Source organism: Rhodnius prolixus, unplaced genomic scaffold (assembly GCF_049639745.1).
Source record: "Rhodnius prolixus isolate KJV_2025 unplaced genomic scaffold, Rpr scaffold_4, whole genome shotgun sequence".
NCBI lineage: Eukaryota > Metazoa > Arthropoda > Insecta > Hemiptera > Reduviidae > Rhodnius > Rhodnius prolixus.
In genome coordinates, this window is record NW_027411614.1 from 43,236,619 (window position 1) to 43,254,181 (window position 17,563).

At 33.2% G+C, this 17,563-nt stretch overlaps 2 protein-coding genes across 2 annotated transcripts in view; one reads left to right on the plus strand and one right to left on the minus strand.

Annotated features, from left to right (window-relative positions):
- peb (zinc finger protein pebbled) overlaps window positions 1-17,563 on the minus strand; it is a 166,281-nt gene that overhangs the window by 108,719 nt on the left and 39,999 nt on the right. The window lies entirely within an intron of this gene.
- The window catches only part of blo (bloated), a 35,652-nt gene that overhangs the window by 8,713 nt on the left and 9,376 nt on the right, over window positions 1-17,563 (plus strand). The window contains exons 3-5 of the mRNA XM_074131016.1: window positions 449-783; window positions 17,109-17,233; window positions 17,389-17,496. Coding sequence (XP_073987117.1) covers window positions 449-783; window positions 17,109-17,233; window positions 17,389-17,496 — 568 coding nt within the window. The remainder of the gene's footprint in view (window positions 1-448; window positions 784-17,108; window positions 17,234-17,388; window positions 17,497-17,563) is intronic.

Consider the following 17,563-nt stretch of genomic DNA (forward strand, 5'->3'; position numbering starts at 1 on the left):
TTTTTTATGTACTGATTTTTCACGAAAAAGGCTCCAACGATGTTCTTTAAACTTTATACACGATTATTAGTCTATAATTTTTTGTTTTGTTTTTAATTGTTCCATAAGGAGTGACATTTCAGTGTAATGTACGATCCTATGTCTTGTATATTATTGAAGAGCTGTTAATGTGTTGCGAAAATTCCAAAAAAAGAATTGCAACCAGAAGTTTTTATTATTTTGCTGTTTTTTTCAAACATAGCTCTAATAATTTATTCTAGAACTGTAATCCTATTGATCTATTTGGAATCGATTTATCTAAAGCATTCTGTTGAGGGAAGAATTTAAACATTTCAATAACTCAAGTTTAAACAAATATATAATTAGATCATAGAGAAAACCATTGAGGATTTCAAACTAGATTTTTTTATTTTCTAGACTTTCTTATCGCCCATTTCTGTTGGAACAGGTGGCAAGAAGCCTTTGGGTAGAATAGACGAAGAAGACTCGGAGATAAACGGAATGCGCGGCCGACGTGGCAAAGCAGACGGTACTGATTATAATTCCCGACGTAATTCTGTTGACGTGGACAATAATACATCTTCTATATCGTCGACTACAATGAACAACAGTCGTAAACAAAAGGAGAATCAATCTTTTGGCCAAAGATTGAGATCACTGTTTGGTGGTGGCAGCGGAGGTGGTTCAAAGAAAAAGCAGAACGTCACGACTAGTACGAATACTGAGACAACGTCCACGAATTCGGATTCGCTGAGGTCGAGATATAAGGAATACAGAGGAGAGGTAGGTCTTTTTGATTTTTTTTGGTAATCTTTTAATGTAAAGATGAGCGAAATGCCCACCTACTGCTGTAAACACTTCTTCATTCTGACGCAAAAATGTTCTCATTTTCAAAATAATTTCGATCCGGGAACAAATGGATGGCAGAGGAAGTCAAATATGGTTACTAGGGTGAAGGTAGATGTTCCTGCATTTCTTAATTCGAACGCTTCAGTAGTCGGTTTGCTTTCATTCTCAGCCGCTTACCTCTTCTGAATGGTTCCAAAAGTTCCTCTTAAGAGGGATAAGAAAAAGAAAGATATATAGGGATTGGAAGAAAGACAGCGTAGTCATAACTTCCGCTTGGTATCGGTCCATTTTTGGGAAAATTCTGAAACTTCATTGCATTAACGGGATTGTTTCTGTTAGATTAGATTAGATTAGACTAGGGCGGCCTCAAGGCCTACGCCACTGCGACCCCTTTGGATCTATTGTGGCTCCCCTTACTTTAAAGCTCACCCTCCAGACCTGTCCTTTTAATCAGACTCTTAATGCTGGAGAGTGACTCTTGAGTAAAGCTCACAGGCCTTGGTTTTTCCTCCCCGAGAAGTAACATCCTTAGCCACACGAGCTCCTCACACTGACACAACACGTGCAGTGCCGTTTCCTTCTCTTCCTGACAGAACCTACAGAGGCTAACATCTGCCAGGCCCATGCGATGCATTTGTTTTCTGAGTCTGCAGTGTCCAGTTAATAGGCCTACAATCATCCTTATAGCCCCACGGCCTTGACGGGGCTTGTTGCTGTTGATCAACTTTAACTAAAAATCTTGTCAGACCCTACAGCAAAATCTAAACAGAAAATCCTTTCTGCGTTTTTTCTCTTCACCTAAGTAAATCGCTTAAAAAATATCCAAAGATCTACCATTTCGCGGAATGTTTCTCCTTACCACCAAAATTATTTAAACCCACAGAATGAGAAAAATGTTGATATTTATGTTAAGATGAGAGAGAATAAGACTTTGATTTTCCTCAATTAAAATTCTTCTAAGAAATTGTAGCTTAATGGGATTTTCCTGGATGAGGTTATTTCAGTAAAATCTGACACTGGGGGACAAATAAACATAGGTCAAGTGGGCGGATGAATGAAGTGGCCAAAGTTTACTATGAAATGATGAAGATATGTTATATGTTCGTATGTATTAATTATAATTATATGTTGATAGTAGATAATAGTAGATAATATTATCTTGTCCACTCCAAACATTTATCCAACTTTATGTATAGTTTATCCCTTTTTTTTGGCTTCTTGGACTTTGCATTTTGCCATGTCACTCGTGGTTTTACGAGCATTGTATTTACTATGCATTATGTAGGACGCTATGTTTTTCGCGAGTATGTAGTCTGGTTTCCGGGGATTCTTCATTATTTTCTAAGCTAGCTTGTGGTACTTATCTATTTATATTTAAATTTTGACTATTATTTATTTATCTGGGACTGTGCCTGTATATTGTAGGTTTGTTTATTGGTTCTTTAAAGTTATACAATTATATGTATATGTTTTGTCTTATTGTATAATATGGAGTTTAAGTTCAGAGCAGACGTACATCCAGCTTTAACTAGTCTTCTTCTTTTTTTAACAATCGATTATGAGTATCGAGTATTTTTTGAAATTTAATTAAATATCTACAAATTAAAGTATTTGTACTGATTTAAAAGTTAGTGAACGAGATTGTTTAGAATAAGTATTTAAAAATTAGAAAAAGGCCAACGATCTCTTAAATATTCAGAAACAAAACTTTAGCAAAGTCAAGATGATGGTGTTGTAATCAAGTTCAGTTATCTTGTAGCCCTCTACTACTTGGAAACGATGCGTCACGCCAACCAGTGAGAAGCAGCGCCACATCAAGTTGGAGGGGGGGAATTTTAATTGTAACTTATTGTTCGAGAAAGGAAGTCTTCAGGAACAAAGTTTGGAACAAAGTTTTCCATTTCAGATGTTTAAGATCCAACAGGAGGAAATGGAGACGAGTTTTTTTTTGTTCCTTATTTTCCAAATTCATTATCTCAAAAACGGCAATAATGATTTGTGTTTATACTTAGTCTTATCAAAAGTCTAATTTATATTATTTTACCAAGGAGAAAATCGTACAGATTTTCGTAATCGATTTTTTTACTGAAGATAGATTAGATAGACTTCGTCCTATTGAGAACTTTGTAGAAATGATCTCAAGGATTTTATTTAAATTTTTCTATATTTGGGACACAATACATTCTTGGATGTAGTCCTTTTATTCCAGACTTTTTTTTTTCAAGAAACCTTATTTACGTATATTAAGTGAGATTCTCAGCTCTTCTCTAAAATGCCATCAGAATATTATCGCTTTCGAAACATGAACATAAATAGAAGAGAGGAATGTAAACGTTCTATTCTAAAGAAGTTTAAAAAAAAAGAAGAATAGAATTTGAAATAGAATAGTAATAATAGCTTCTTAGAAAATTGTACAAAACCACAAGACGTTAGAGGAAACATTCGGTGATGTTTGACCAAATTAGGAACTGACCCAGAATTAGTTGTGGATGATTTGTAAATACCACTATAAGTACGTAACTGAATTTTATGTAACAGATAACCTGTACAGATCAGATATAACGGCAGCCGTCATGAAAATAAATTCGAGTTATTTTCCTCTCGAGAAAAAAGCTGAGTTTTACGACTGCTTTTCAAGCATAAAAAATAACTAATAAGCTGACATAGAATATGGCAATAAAAAGAAAAAGGAATATCAATAAAAAAACCAGAATAATAAAAAAAAGATGTGTAGGCAGCAGGTTGGCGACGTGTGACGTCACCTATACAACAACCTTGACGTCACACGAGAACAGCTGTTTCTTTGTTATCATTTATTAATATATAATATTCAACGTATTATTTAAAATAATAATATCCAAGCATTCTTATAGATTTAAATTCAACTGCAGCATAAAAATTTAAATTTAAATTTAATCATTTAATCCAATTTTATCTGAAATATAAAGATAAAAAAGCAAACCAAAAAATGTACTATAAAAAAATTTTTATAAAGTTAATTTCGTATGCTGTAAGCAGCTTTTTTTTTCTTAGTTTTTCTCTGGTATTTAAAAAAAGAAAAAAAGAAATCACTTGCAGTGTTGCCAACTGACTTGTATAAAAAAGAAAAAAAAAAAAATGAAACCAACTTTAAGATTCAGGAAGAAAGTTACAAGAATTAAGAAACCGGTTTCCCCAAGCATACTTCAATATATTACAAGCCCTGTACAGTAACCAGATTTCAGACGGTTGTATTATAAAGATATTAACTGCAAATGTTAAGCTAACTGTAGCCATTTGGTTTTAAATACTTCACCTTGTACACCATTATAGTGAACAGCAAAGTTAAAGCAATACCATTAATTTATTTATGTTATATTTGGTAATACCGGAAATTCTTTAATGTTTCATTTATTTCCTACATAAATAATAATGCTCTCAGTTTATAGAATTTTTTTTAATCAGACCTTCAAGATAATGTAATAAAAATACATTATATTCAAGACTTGATGCGCCTTAAAATGAATGAAGTAAATATTTTCATATTTCCGTACGCTTAAATTTACATATTTTACGAATTTAAGAAAAAATCAATTTGTTTTAAACATAATGAAAGTTATTAATAATGATGAATAATAATTAATGATTGATCAGTAATAAACTATTGCAATCATATTCATATTAATAGTACAGGTTTCAAAACAGATATTAATCAATAACTTGAAATAATTAAAAAGATATTATACAGCACTGAGGAGCTAACCACATTCTCAAAAAAATAACTACATTTCTTCTACATAGACAAATTTCAAGATCTTGTTAACTACTTTATTCTTGGTGTAGATTTATTGTAAAGATAATTTGACATTTTGAAAATTTTTTCTTTGAAGTTACTCAATCTATGTGCCGGAAGGTAGCAGTGGACACCTTTTTTTTTGGACTTAAAACTGAACCAAGCTGTACCAAACCGATCTATTTGGTTCAGCAAATAGAGTCTAGATTTGAAGCTTTTTTAAAAGCTAAGTTTAAGCGGCGTCGCTTTCTCAAAACAAAGAACACTGGCAAAGCGTGTTCTGTTCCTCCCTTCAGAAGGAACAGGAGGAGTTGGAGGTGAGCGTATAATTTTGTGCAGAGTAATAACCGGCTTGCCAATTCTGAAAAATGGAAAGTTTAGATTTCTCTGGAAACTTCGTAGAAACCAGCGCTTCCTGTATCAGAAAATGAGAGGGGGGGTTATCCCTCTCACTTTCTCACCCTCCCTCCAAGTTAGAAGGAATATATATATATATTTTTTAATTAACACGTTTAATTAAAATTACAGGAAAGCAATCAAAACATAGTGGCTTTGCAACAAAGTGCACCTTGTCTACTTACAGACTCAGAGACAAAACTAGTATATCATTCTTGCGCCGGGTGGGGAGAAGTGAATGCATGTATTAAGGTGATTAGCATGAAATTATGTCTATTATAAAATAGTCATAGAAATAGCGCGCCACTCCCCGTGTGAAATGGCGGGACTCAAGACACGTGAATCACTCACCACGGCCGTCATTATCTGCATTTCTACCTTTCAACTTCCAGGAATGTTGCAAATTCCAACTTCTTTATTTAATAAATATATTTTATATCTTTTCAACTATTCCATACAAGAGAAAAAAAAAAATTCCTTACAGAATTTAAATACCGACAAAATAAGGTCAAACGATATCCGGGTTTCAATGCTACCTATATTAAATTATTATACTAGGAGCAGTTTCATTAAACACTCCACTAACATAGAATAATTTTGTTTTTTCTAATTATCGCACACAATTTCGAAAGTTTAACCCAATCACAATCCTCCTACTAACACTGAGAGAAAGTCAAAAAATTAAAAAAAAAAACTGCAAACGGAAGTTGATTACGAAATCCTGTGGATTACATTTTAAATTGAGAAAACAGCCTAACAAATTTACTGACAAAGATTAATTATTGTATTTCGTCAACAGTGTAGCGTAGGTTGATGCTAATATTTTATTTTTTCTTATGTCTGACACAATGTACTTTGTATATCGATTGGTTCGATAATTACTATTTAACGAAATATCTAAAAAAAAATCATGTAATTAATTACTTGAGAACTACTTTTAGACTAATATTGATGAAATTAAGTGGTCACGATAGAAATAAGATCTTTTTTCTCTAGCTGCAATCTTTAAATAAGCTAGATTCAAAGTACAATAGATGACAAAGACTGGATGACAAACCCAATCAGGAATATGACGATTAGGATCCGATTTATCGGCTCTCCTCTCATTTTCTCTGGTGAGCCTGGATCTCTCTTAATTTGGGGACAATATATATATATATAGTACACCAGGTGAGCGTTGAGAAGATGATTTGCACCTGGGGAATGGTTATCCCTAACTACCAATTAGATATAAGGTGTTATGTTGTTTTGGTATGGGAGAATCTACGCTGTAGCTAGCTACATTTTAGTACATTTGTTGGTACTGATACCTTACAGGTATTTATTGGGTATCAATTTAGAAGTAAGGTGGGTTATTGGGCTGGGAAACCCTCAGGGACTAGAACCCTATTCAGAAATAGCGGGTTCAATACCATATATTAACTGAAAGCAATATTATTTCAAAAAGGTCCACAGCCTTCGATAATATCGCTTATTTAATCCGCTCTAGCAAGCAATTTTAATGAATCTCGGACTTGTTTCGAACTTTAAGCCATCATCAGATGTAGATGATTCAGTTTGTTGTACAGAATTCAACTTCAAACACATATCTTAGTCATGTTTGACTAGTCAGTGAATACAGCGTGAAACAGAAACATAATTAAAGTCGAATTCTCTACACCAAACTAAATAAACTACATCTGGTGATGGCTTAATGTTCGAAACCGGTCAGGGATACAATAAAAATGCTTGCTAGGACGGATAAAATCAGCGATATTATTTCAATTCAGCTAATCGCTCATAATTTTTAACTTTTGCATCCTCTTTGCTTCAGATAAATAAAGAAAATTTAAGCAGCCAGTGATAAACGTGTGTTCGTAGGTTCGCTCCCAGGAAAATAAGCTATTTTTATTTTTATAGAAGTACAAATAACAAAGAATAGGGCTATGAATCTAGGCTATATATTAACAAGGTGTGTTCCATAAAAAAACAACGCGCACAAATAATGAACTCCTGATTTTATATGTGCTGATGTCGAAATATGTTAATATGGACACACACGACCATATCGATAGCATTCTTTCTATTGTGTTTCAACCACAGTCAATAAGCAAAACTATTTACACCTGTAAATATTGTCACAAAGTTTCACCTGCTTCGTGCCTTATCTCAACTTATCTTGCTTTTTTTTTATCTTTTTCTTAAATACATTATGGACAAGAAAAGAAAAGCTATAATGGAAAAAAGTAAATAACATTTCTATTTTGAAAAGCTAGATAATATTTTTTCACATTTCTTGGGATAATAATTTTATTTTTCATGAAAAGAAACTTTCTGCTGGTGACGTCATAAAAATAGTAGTTTGTAAATTAATTTAGAGAGTGAGAGAGAGAAAAAAAATAGTGTCGTCATCATTACCGACGCCATTACCACCTTTTAAGTTAATACCAACATTTCAACGAAGCGTGACAGACTTGTTTAAGTCGCTAGTTATTCTTTTCATTTTAAGTAAAGACAGCGTGAGACAGAAACATAATTTAAGTTGAATTCTCTACACCAAACTGAATCATCTACATCTGATGATGGCTTAAAGTTCGAAACAAGTCCCAGACTCAATTAAAAATGCTCGCTAGGGGGGATAAAGTCAGTGATATTATTTCAATTCAGCTAATCGCTCATAATTTTTAACTTTTTCATCCTCTTTGCTTCAGAATAAATGAATGAAATTTAAGTAGCCATTGATAAACGTGTGTTCGTAGTTTCACTCCCAGGAAGACGAACATATTCATCATACTAAATAGGCAATCCGGCAATAATTAAATGAAACAATGCAAAATTTTTTTCCTTAATGACAGATAAAAATCAAACGGAAGTTGCAGAATGCACAGAGTTCCATTGTAAAAAGTAGTAATTTTACCCTGGCCAACTACCGGTCAACTTAGGCCGGGAATCGAACCGTGTACCATCATGATACATCCTAGAATTTGCGATTGCTGCCTCTAATCGATTGGCCTATCTAGGCGCCTTACGATAATTGAAGTTCGGTCATTTCTTTTAGTTGTACACCTCATACGATTTGATTGGTTACTTTTGAAGAACTTTTCCATAAAAAATCTAATAATTCGGTATCCTTTTCTTCAAAACCAGTAATTCTAGCGATGGTTTTTCACGCTCCTTAATAATTATGACGTCACGTAGACCTGTAACTTTATTTTAATATATTTTTCTAAGAGAATTATACTTTTGGACTGTTCCGAGGGGAAGGGGAAATAGTGTGGTAGGCCAGTCCATGCTCCCAAACACACTATCGCCGCGGCACCTACTTATATTTTCCAAGAACTAGCAGTTTTAATCCTCTCTAGATCTATGTATTTTCTAGTTTATAGTAACTAAAAACAGAAACAGTTATACTTTTTAATATAGATTATAATGTTTATTCAATATTTATAAAAAAAAAAATAGCCTACACAGGAACTAGAAAAGTCTATGACATCTATGGGCAGCCAAATTTGATAAAATCTAGCCGGTGACACAATTTACATGTTCCTACATAACTCGAGCATTCAGCTGTAGTTTGGTGTAAACTATTTTTGGAGTCTGAAGAAATATAACTCAAAACACTAATATTCAAAACTATAAGATTAACTATGGACCACAGATATCCCATATAAAGATGAAAATAACGGTGATTCAAAGTTCTAAAGTAAAAAGACGGAAATAGAATATTTATGGAATAGATAGGTCCCACTTCCAGTATTAATGTATGAACTCGATTAAAAATGTTATCAATTTTTTGTTTTTTGGTTTCTTTATAACGGAAATCGATTTTGTAAAGCGTTTAGTATAATAATATTGAATTAGGCAAACACTTAATTCGTAACATACACTAGGTTCTTTTATAAGAAAACGTAGGTTAGGCAAAATTATGTCTTGCAGCCAAACAGTGGGAAGATGAAGGATGAAGATTCTCTGGAGGTCTTCGACTATCGATAAATATAACAGTATTGCAACCTCCATAGATAGATAATGGAACTGATGTAGATGTTTATGCTATTTATGCCATGAAATAGTTCGCTGAATAATTGTCATGCTATTCCCAGAACCATTTTAAAGTTGTTTTAGCAGAAACCTTTTTTAAAAAAAATAAAGGTGATGATGAAGATGATGGTATTAGTTCAAAGAAAATCGCAAAAAAAAATTATTCATACAATTTTCTCACTTCCGTTTTAACTCATTTTCTTAAAAAACTAGTATTTACTAATAAATTTGATTCTTTTTAATAAGAGATCTTAGATCAGGGATGGCGAACCTTTTTTTAGTACTAGCTCTTGGGTCACTAATGCCCATTTGCACAAGAGTTAAGTTTAAACAATTTTAAACTGAATATTTTCAAAACTAAACATCTTTAAAATTCAGTTGGCTTAACTGGTAAAACGGGACGAAACAAGTGGCTATGGAAGTCTCTTTTTTTACAAACATAACTGAACAAAACCTTACAAAAGTGTGTTTTATCTGAAGAAAAATCTAAATATGGTTATTTGCTTTGTCGATTTTTTTAACAAACAAAATAAGAGTAAAATTATATAATTTATTTGATATTTTATAAACACTTTGGCATTATTTCAAATACTACACAAGCATTTGTCGTCATTTGCGTTTTAGAACTGTAATGATCAAACTAAAAGGTTATAGATAGCATTTAAATTGCTTTTGTGTCAATGCGTGATTAAAAAAAAGTACAGATAGAATGTAAATTATCCACACAATTAGAAAATCTAAATCAAACCCGCGCAAACAAGCTTGTGCGGGTCAGTGTCTGACCCGCATAGGTTCGCCATCACTGTCTTAGATGCATATTGTTACTTTCGAGAGCAGTTTAACTTTGCCCCATATCTAGGACCGCCTACAATGAATCTTCCACAAATAAAACTGATAGCTCTTTAAGTGATCGATTATGAGCCACTGACAAGAACTGAACAATCGATTTAGTGAAGTATCACTTCCGGTGGAATGGTTTTTGGCTAAAACGTTTTATTACCCGTTTACAACTCCGTTGTTGGCAGCTAAGTCAGAGTATTTGAACCTTGTGCTTATTTTCCATTTTTGACTTAAACTTCCTTGAACATTTTTGAAAACCATTACACCCAAGAACTAATTCCTGAATAATCCAATACTTCTTGGAATTCAGAAAATAATTTAAAAAAAAAAGTAATCATAAAATTGTTGAATGAAATAATTAAAGTTTTAAAAAATTGAAAAAGAAATAAAACAGCTACGAGGTTTTATGCGATGCACTATTCTGTAATGCGCCTTTTGATTGCATAATATACTTTGTTATTATAATTTTTTAAAAAATGACCAACCCACGGATGAGTTACCACCTCTTTTTGCGCTTCACGAGAATTATTAACGATGATTACTCGATTACTCTAAAGGTAAAGGATTTCAGGAGAGCGCAAATCCTTATTAATTTAACTGCTAATAGCATTAAAACTATAAAACAAGTCTGAGTTAACTGCGTCTTTTGTGGAAATCGAATTGTTATCGATTTTATAGATTCAGTCTAAATCAATCTACCCAGGAGTGCAACATTACTGAATCGATTTTTAACTTAAGCAATTCTCTCCAAAAAAAAAAAAAATAACGTGTGGCTGTGTCATGGTCACGGCCGCGTGTTGTACGTGAATACGTTAACGTAACGGGTTATATTTTTTATATAAAATATTTTTATGTATTTAGGATGAAATCAAGGAAACAAATCGACGATCGAACACAATCTATGCCTATACAGTCCGTTGTCGATGTAGAAGAGATTTCATCATCCACTTGCATAATTTCAACCGCCCCAGCTGCAGATGTACTGACACCGTCGTTGATCCGCTCGGCCGTATTCATTCTTTTACGTTTCCGGCACAGCTTGACTCGGTCATAGGGTGTTTTATTATTACCATTCGATTGTTGTTGAAAAGCCCTTTCCAACCGTTTATACGATCTCTGTATTTGGTTTTGGCTTTTCGACGCGTAAAGGCCGACATTATATATTTTTTTTATTCCAACACCTTTATTTTAGTCACTGTCACTATTTTACACTAATGTTTTATACACAATCGATAGATTGTGACAACAGCTGACGATTAAAACTTGAACGAACATCGTAGCTTTTCCGAGTCAAAAGTTATACTCATTGCAAATCTCGATACGCAGCAAAATTATCTCAAAATGGCGGTGCTTCCCCCTCCTACCGCGCGCGATGTGTCACAGTCCTCGCTTATCGTAATGAATTCTTTGATCCTTTAGCTATCCAGTGGTCTAATTTAATTTTGGATGTAGACGATAGATTCGAAACTATAACGCCCAACTGTATCCCCCGATTTTGTTATCATTAGATTTTTTGAATTGCCACCATATGATTCAAATTTAAAGACTTATTCACGTCAAAAAGTTGCATCAATCAGAAATTATAAAAGAAGTAAATACGAGGTGTGTTCAAAAAGTAACGGGAATTTTCGTTTTTTGAAAAAAATATTTATTTATTCATCTACATTAATATTGTCGCCTTCAAAGTAGTCCCCTTCGCATACAATACACTTGTGCCAGCGCTTTTTCCAATCCTCGAAACACTTCTGAAACTCGATCTTTGTGATACCTTTCAGCTCTTTCAGCGATTCGCTTTTAATGTCATCTATGCTTGTAAAACGACGGCCTTTTAATGTTCTCTTTATGTTTGGAAATAGAAAAAAGTCACATGGAGCCATGTCTGGCGAATATGGAGGCTGGGGCATCGTTAAAGTTTTGTTTTTGGCCAAAAATTTACGAACAAGCAATGAAGTGTGAGCAGGTGCATTATCGTGGTGCAAAATCCATGAATTGTTTTGCCACAAATCCGGGCGTTTTTTTCGGATTGCTTCACGCAAACGGCGTTGAACTTGTAGGTAGTACTCCTTATTGATTGTTTGACCTTGTGGCAAGAATTCATGATGCACTATGCCATTAAAATCGAAGAACACAGTGAGCATAACCTTCACATTCGACCGCACTTGTCGAGCCTTTTTCGGTCTTGGCGATCCAGAATGCCTCCACTGGGACGATTGAGCCTTAGTTTCGACATCATATCCGTAAACCCATGTTTCGTCACCTGTTATAACACGTTTCAGTAGATCCGCATCGTTGTCGACTTCATTGAGTGACTCTTGAGCAACTTCCATTCTCCGCTGTTTTTGTTCGAAATTCAACAATTTTGGAACAAATTTTGCTGCCACACGTTTCATACCCAAAACATCCGAAAAAATTTCATGGCATGAGCCAATTGATATGGCAACATCATCAGCGACTTCTCTGATTGTGATACGGCGATCGTTCATAACCATTTATTTCACTTTTTTCACGTTTTCATCGGTTGTTGATGTGCTTGGACGTCCAGGTCGTTCGTCATCTTCAACGTTTTCGCGGCCATCTTGGAAACGCTTATACCACTCGTAAATCCTTGTTTTACTCATAGCAGACTCACCATATGCCTTTATTAACATTTCACACACTTTATTACACTTTATTTCATTTTTTACGCAAAATTTAATACAAATTCTTTGATCCATTTTTTTTAACAAACAAAAATCGCCAAGCTCGAAAAACACGTCTAACCTTAACGGCTGCCACTTAAGAAGTAAACAATGAATATTACTGAAAATTTTATCGTACTTCAGGGGCATGTGTACCAACATAATAAAAAAAAAATTTTACAATCAGACTCTCCAAACCCGCGAAATTTAAAAATTCCCGTTACTTTTTGAACACACCTCGTATGTTATCTCAAATTTGGATTTGCAAAATTTAAAAGTTAAAAACTTGACAATTATCGTAAAAAGTTTTTTGTCTTATCTACTAAAGTTGCAAAATAAATTGAGGAATTTGGAAATTTTCTAAAACTATTGCAATAAAATCTGTCAATTAAGCAGAGAAAAAAAGTGCGGGTAGATAAATTGGAGGCAATTAATTTTTAAAAAAACTATTTAAATAGATCGTTCTATTAGGTTTTTTTTGGGGGGGGGGTTGAATGTAATATATTTATATATATATTAATAACACCTACACAACGATGACGTAGGTAAATTTATGTTATCCAGCAAGCAGTGATGTAGGTAGATAATTGAAATAAAAAGATACAAAATATCCCTTCTTCTCTTTGATTCACTACATTCAGACACACAGACGGATGTAGCGAGAGAATATTCCCCCCACTAATTTGAGCTAAAAACTTTTTTTCTTTTTTTTTAAATAAACGTCCAACCAAAGAAAATGTTCACCAACCACTGCTGACGTAATCTCCTATATGTTTCCCTCCTCGCCCCTCCACTCTCGAGATATATATCTTTCCAAAGAAACACCAACACAGTTTTTCTTATTACTTTATGTTGTCACCTACTAGTACTTTTAACCTACGTCACTTCCTGGCCGTTATACTCTAAATGGTGTGTGCGTGTGCTTATATCCTATTATATTGCACATCTTCCTATCATTATTGTAGCTCTTTTATTTCTTAAGATTTTTTCTATCAATTAAAGAACTACGTTTTTATGGTATAAATGGTGTGGTTATTCGCAATACTTTCTGTTCTATCTCAGATGATTCTCCTATATTAGGAATATAACCATACTTAGTAAATAGAGCTCAATCAATAAAAAATCTATCCGCATTCTTTGTAACTAGCTCCTATTTACTCGTAAGATGATAAAAAACGTTGTGTAAATAGTCACGCTGTATAAACATTTTAATTCACTTTTAGTATTGTTTAAGGTTAATTACCTGTCAGTCCAAAATACTATTTATATTTCCTATTTTTACCACATTAAAACTGTCCGGTAGGACAGTTGTATAAGGGTTGATCGTCAAAAACTGCACGAAAAAGCGTAACGTTGAAAAACACCCAACTTTGACAATTTTTTTCTCTTTTTCTATAAAAGATAAAATTCTCAAATTTTCTTTAAATTATAGGGCAAATCCTCCTTTATAGCTGTGATTTTTAGCAACAACCTGGATCTGATAGATTTCGAGAAAAAAAAAAAGTTGCTGAAAATGAGCAAAAACGGCATTTTTCAAAAATTGGTCTTGTTACCTTTTTTTTTTTTTGTAAACAACATAGCGTCTAACTAGGAAGATCCTGCAATCAGGTCAAATATTCATTATTAAACTTCTACCGGAAGTCCAAGATTTAAGGGACCAAAAAATCTGGCGTGAACTATCACCGACTTCTTCTTAACAACAAAGCTCAAGATATTAGTTTAGTGGTTAGATGTAATGGATACTCAAAAAGAGATCCTGAGTACCATTTCAGGTTGCTATTAAAATAGGAGCCACTTACAGTCACTGTACGAGAGGGGGTAGGCATCTTAATTTCACTTTTAGATATTAAGGGCGGCCCTATAGATCTTATCTGCTGTAATAAACATTAAATGCGTTATTTACCAAAATTTGATGAAAAGAATTTTCACTTTATCGAAATGTTCGCTGCGAACAATGGTACCTTTTAATAGAATAATTATAATTACTTCCAACATTGACTTAGGAGAGAATCGTTCATTTAGTGATTCTGACTTTTAGTTTCGAGAATTGACCCAACGATCTTTATTAAAACATTAAATGCTATTTTTTTTTTTTTTTTTTTAATGTTATATAAGAAATATTCATTTCTGTTTTTTTCACATCAATTTTACGTATAAAATTAATTAATAATACGCATAAAAAGAATTTTGGGTGCGATAGATTTTACATGAAAACAAGCTTCCGAATTTGGCAGTGCCGTTTTTTTAAGTGGAGGTTAATGTAATTATCACTTAACTCAACCGCTAATAGTGATTGGCCTACCAGCTGCCAACTTAACCAATCATGTTCAAAAGTTCAAAATTGTTCAGTAAGATTTAAAATAATTGGTGAAAGAACGAATCGCTTAAGATTGAACGTTTAGAATCACTAGATGAACGATTCTTTCCTAAGTCAACGTTTGAAGTAATTATATTTATTCAATTAAAAGGTACCATTATTCAGCCAAATTTTCCTAATTGGCTATTAATTATTTACTGCAATTAACATTTTATTTTATAGCTATAAATAACTTAATAAGAAATAAATTTTCTATATTTTTTTTTAAATGTGGCATTCATAACTTAAGAAATATGAAATTACATTTTTAAAATGAATTTATTTTAATTATTAAAAAATGTATTTTTTATTTATTTATTATTTTTTTAATAAAACCATATAAGATAACGAAGGCTGTGTACACAGGTTATGTATACATTAGTATGTGTTAAAAAAGGCGGACTGAAGGGAAGGTTACAAACACACACACTGCTAAAAAACCTTACTAACTAAAAGACATACACAACAGATAACTGGGACATTGCCCTATATGGAGAGATCTACGTACTGACTCACCAAACTACATTGCCTGGCTGAGCTATTCAACAACTACCCTCCTCTCGTCCAGTGTGACGTCGGCAAGTTCTCTCTAAAGTTGCTATGTTGTTGTCTACACACACTCACACGCATACAGTTGTTGTAAAAGACTCTTTCACACAGAAACATTGATCAGAGGTCACGGTCTCACAAGCTAACTAAAAAAAAGCTTTTAACAATGTCATATCTACCCACACTAGCTTTAAGAGATTTTTCGTAAAAACGTTGGCAAATCATGGTTGTCAGATTTTTGTTACAAGGAGTGGGGGGGACTATTTCGCGTTAAAACAAAATGTCACACGCAGTCAGAAATATTTCTTTTATTAATATTTTTTCCGCGTTTATAACTTATGTAATCCAGATATTTTTATAAAAGCCGGTTTCTTTTGTTTCAGTTCCAAGGAAAATATCTTTTTAAATACACTTTATAAAATTAAAATAGAAGCAAAATCTGCCGCAATCGATTGATCGATTAAAGTGATTGGGTAAACAAAAGAAAATGGCCCGTGAAGACCAATACTACATCCTCTTGTTGCGATTCTCAACCTTTCTAACCGGTTCATTTCCTTCAAATCCCGAATTCCCAAACACATATATGTTATCCTTGCTACCAATAGCGAGTTTGTAAAACTGTTCATTACACTGAAATTTGTAGCCATTTTGTGTATGCTTGAGAACATCTAAAGCTCTTAACATTTTAATTTTTCTTAGAAAAAAATCACTCGGAAAACTACTTATTTCCTGATATTAAGAAAATTACTAGCTTTACTGGCTTGGCAATATTTTCAGTAGAAAGGGGATGAAAAAAATACATAAAAATGACCTATCGCGTGCTCTTCTTTCTCTTTGATAACAAGTTAAAAAATTGAAATATGATTAATAAATTCCAGATTTTGGAAATGGCCTAGCACCTTTAATTTTGAAGATATCGAATTGCGGTTTCCCGTTTCTTTCATAACTTTTTATACTCTTTAAAACTGTGTATATAAAAATGAGGGTCAACTGCGAACCCTCACTTTTAGTCGCGCGTCAGCCGCGTATGCGGGCAGGAATCTAAAATCAAGTCATATACTCTAAAACTAGAGGTGACGGACAATAAATTTTTCCTCTACCATTTTTTGCTCAGATTAACCGTTTAAGCCGTCTTAAAATGAACACCCTGTATATTGAATTCCAACTAATTATAAGTAATTAGGCTTTACGTTGCACTTTAATTAAACCTTAAATGCATTTTATGAGAAAATGTTAAAAGTTTTGGAACTACTTGCGTGCAATATGAGCATTAATGATTTTTTTATAGAAAAATCAACACTTCCGATTTCCGGCTGAATTTTTTTGTCCATTGTGTGTGCTAACGTTTCGAAATATCAAATTAGAACTTACTGCAAAGTTCCAAGTTTTTCAGTTATGCTGCACACATTTAGGCGCAAGTAGAGTAGGCGAGACTGTCAAAAAAATCTTATATTTCCGGCAAAAATACTCATAATCCGGATAAAAGCAATTACTCTAGTAAAAGAAATTTAAATAAAGAACTATTTGGTAAATGAAAGAAAACCTCTCCCTTATATTCCAAAGGGGCATTCAAAAGAAAGCCCACCAAATACATTTAAACGAATCTAATGTGTTTTTATTAATGTTTGACAAAACATTCTCTATTTTCTAGGAATACGATGCAAAAAGAAGAGAGAATTCCACACCGGAGAACAAAACTAATTGGTTCAGATCTTTGGACAGACAACCAAAGCACAAGAACCATGAGAAACTATGGACAGACACAACTGATTCCAAGTAATCATCTATTAATTACTTTGTAGTAGTTAATTAATACATTCGTTCGTAAGACATTATTCTCAAATTGATTGTGAAGACTAAATTTTGAAAGGCTTGTTATTTGGTTATATGATTACTTTCTAAACTAAGATATCGATTGTTTTATCGATTAGATACGGTGGCAGTACCAGGACACTGCGATACTTTGGCGAGTCAGACACTGAAGCGATGAGAAAGCCGCCAACTAAATTCACTGGTGGTACTTTGAGAAGAAATAACAGGTATAACAACTGATCACAGTAGTTAGTTAATGATTTAGGTACCATTGACAAAAACACCAAACAACTT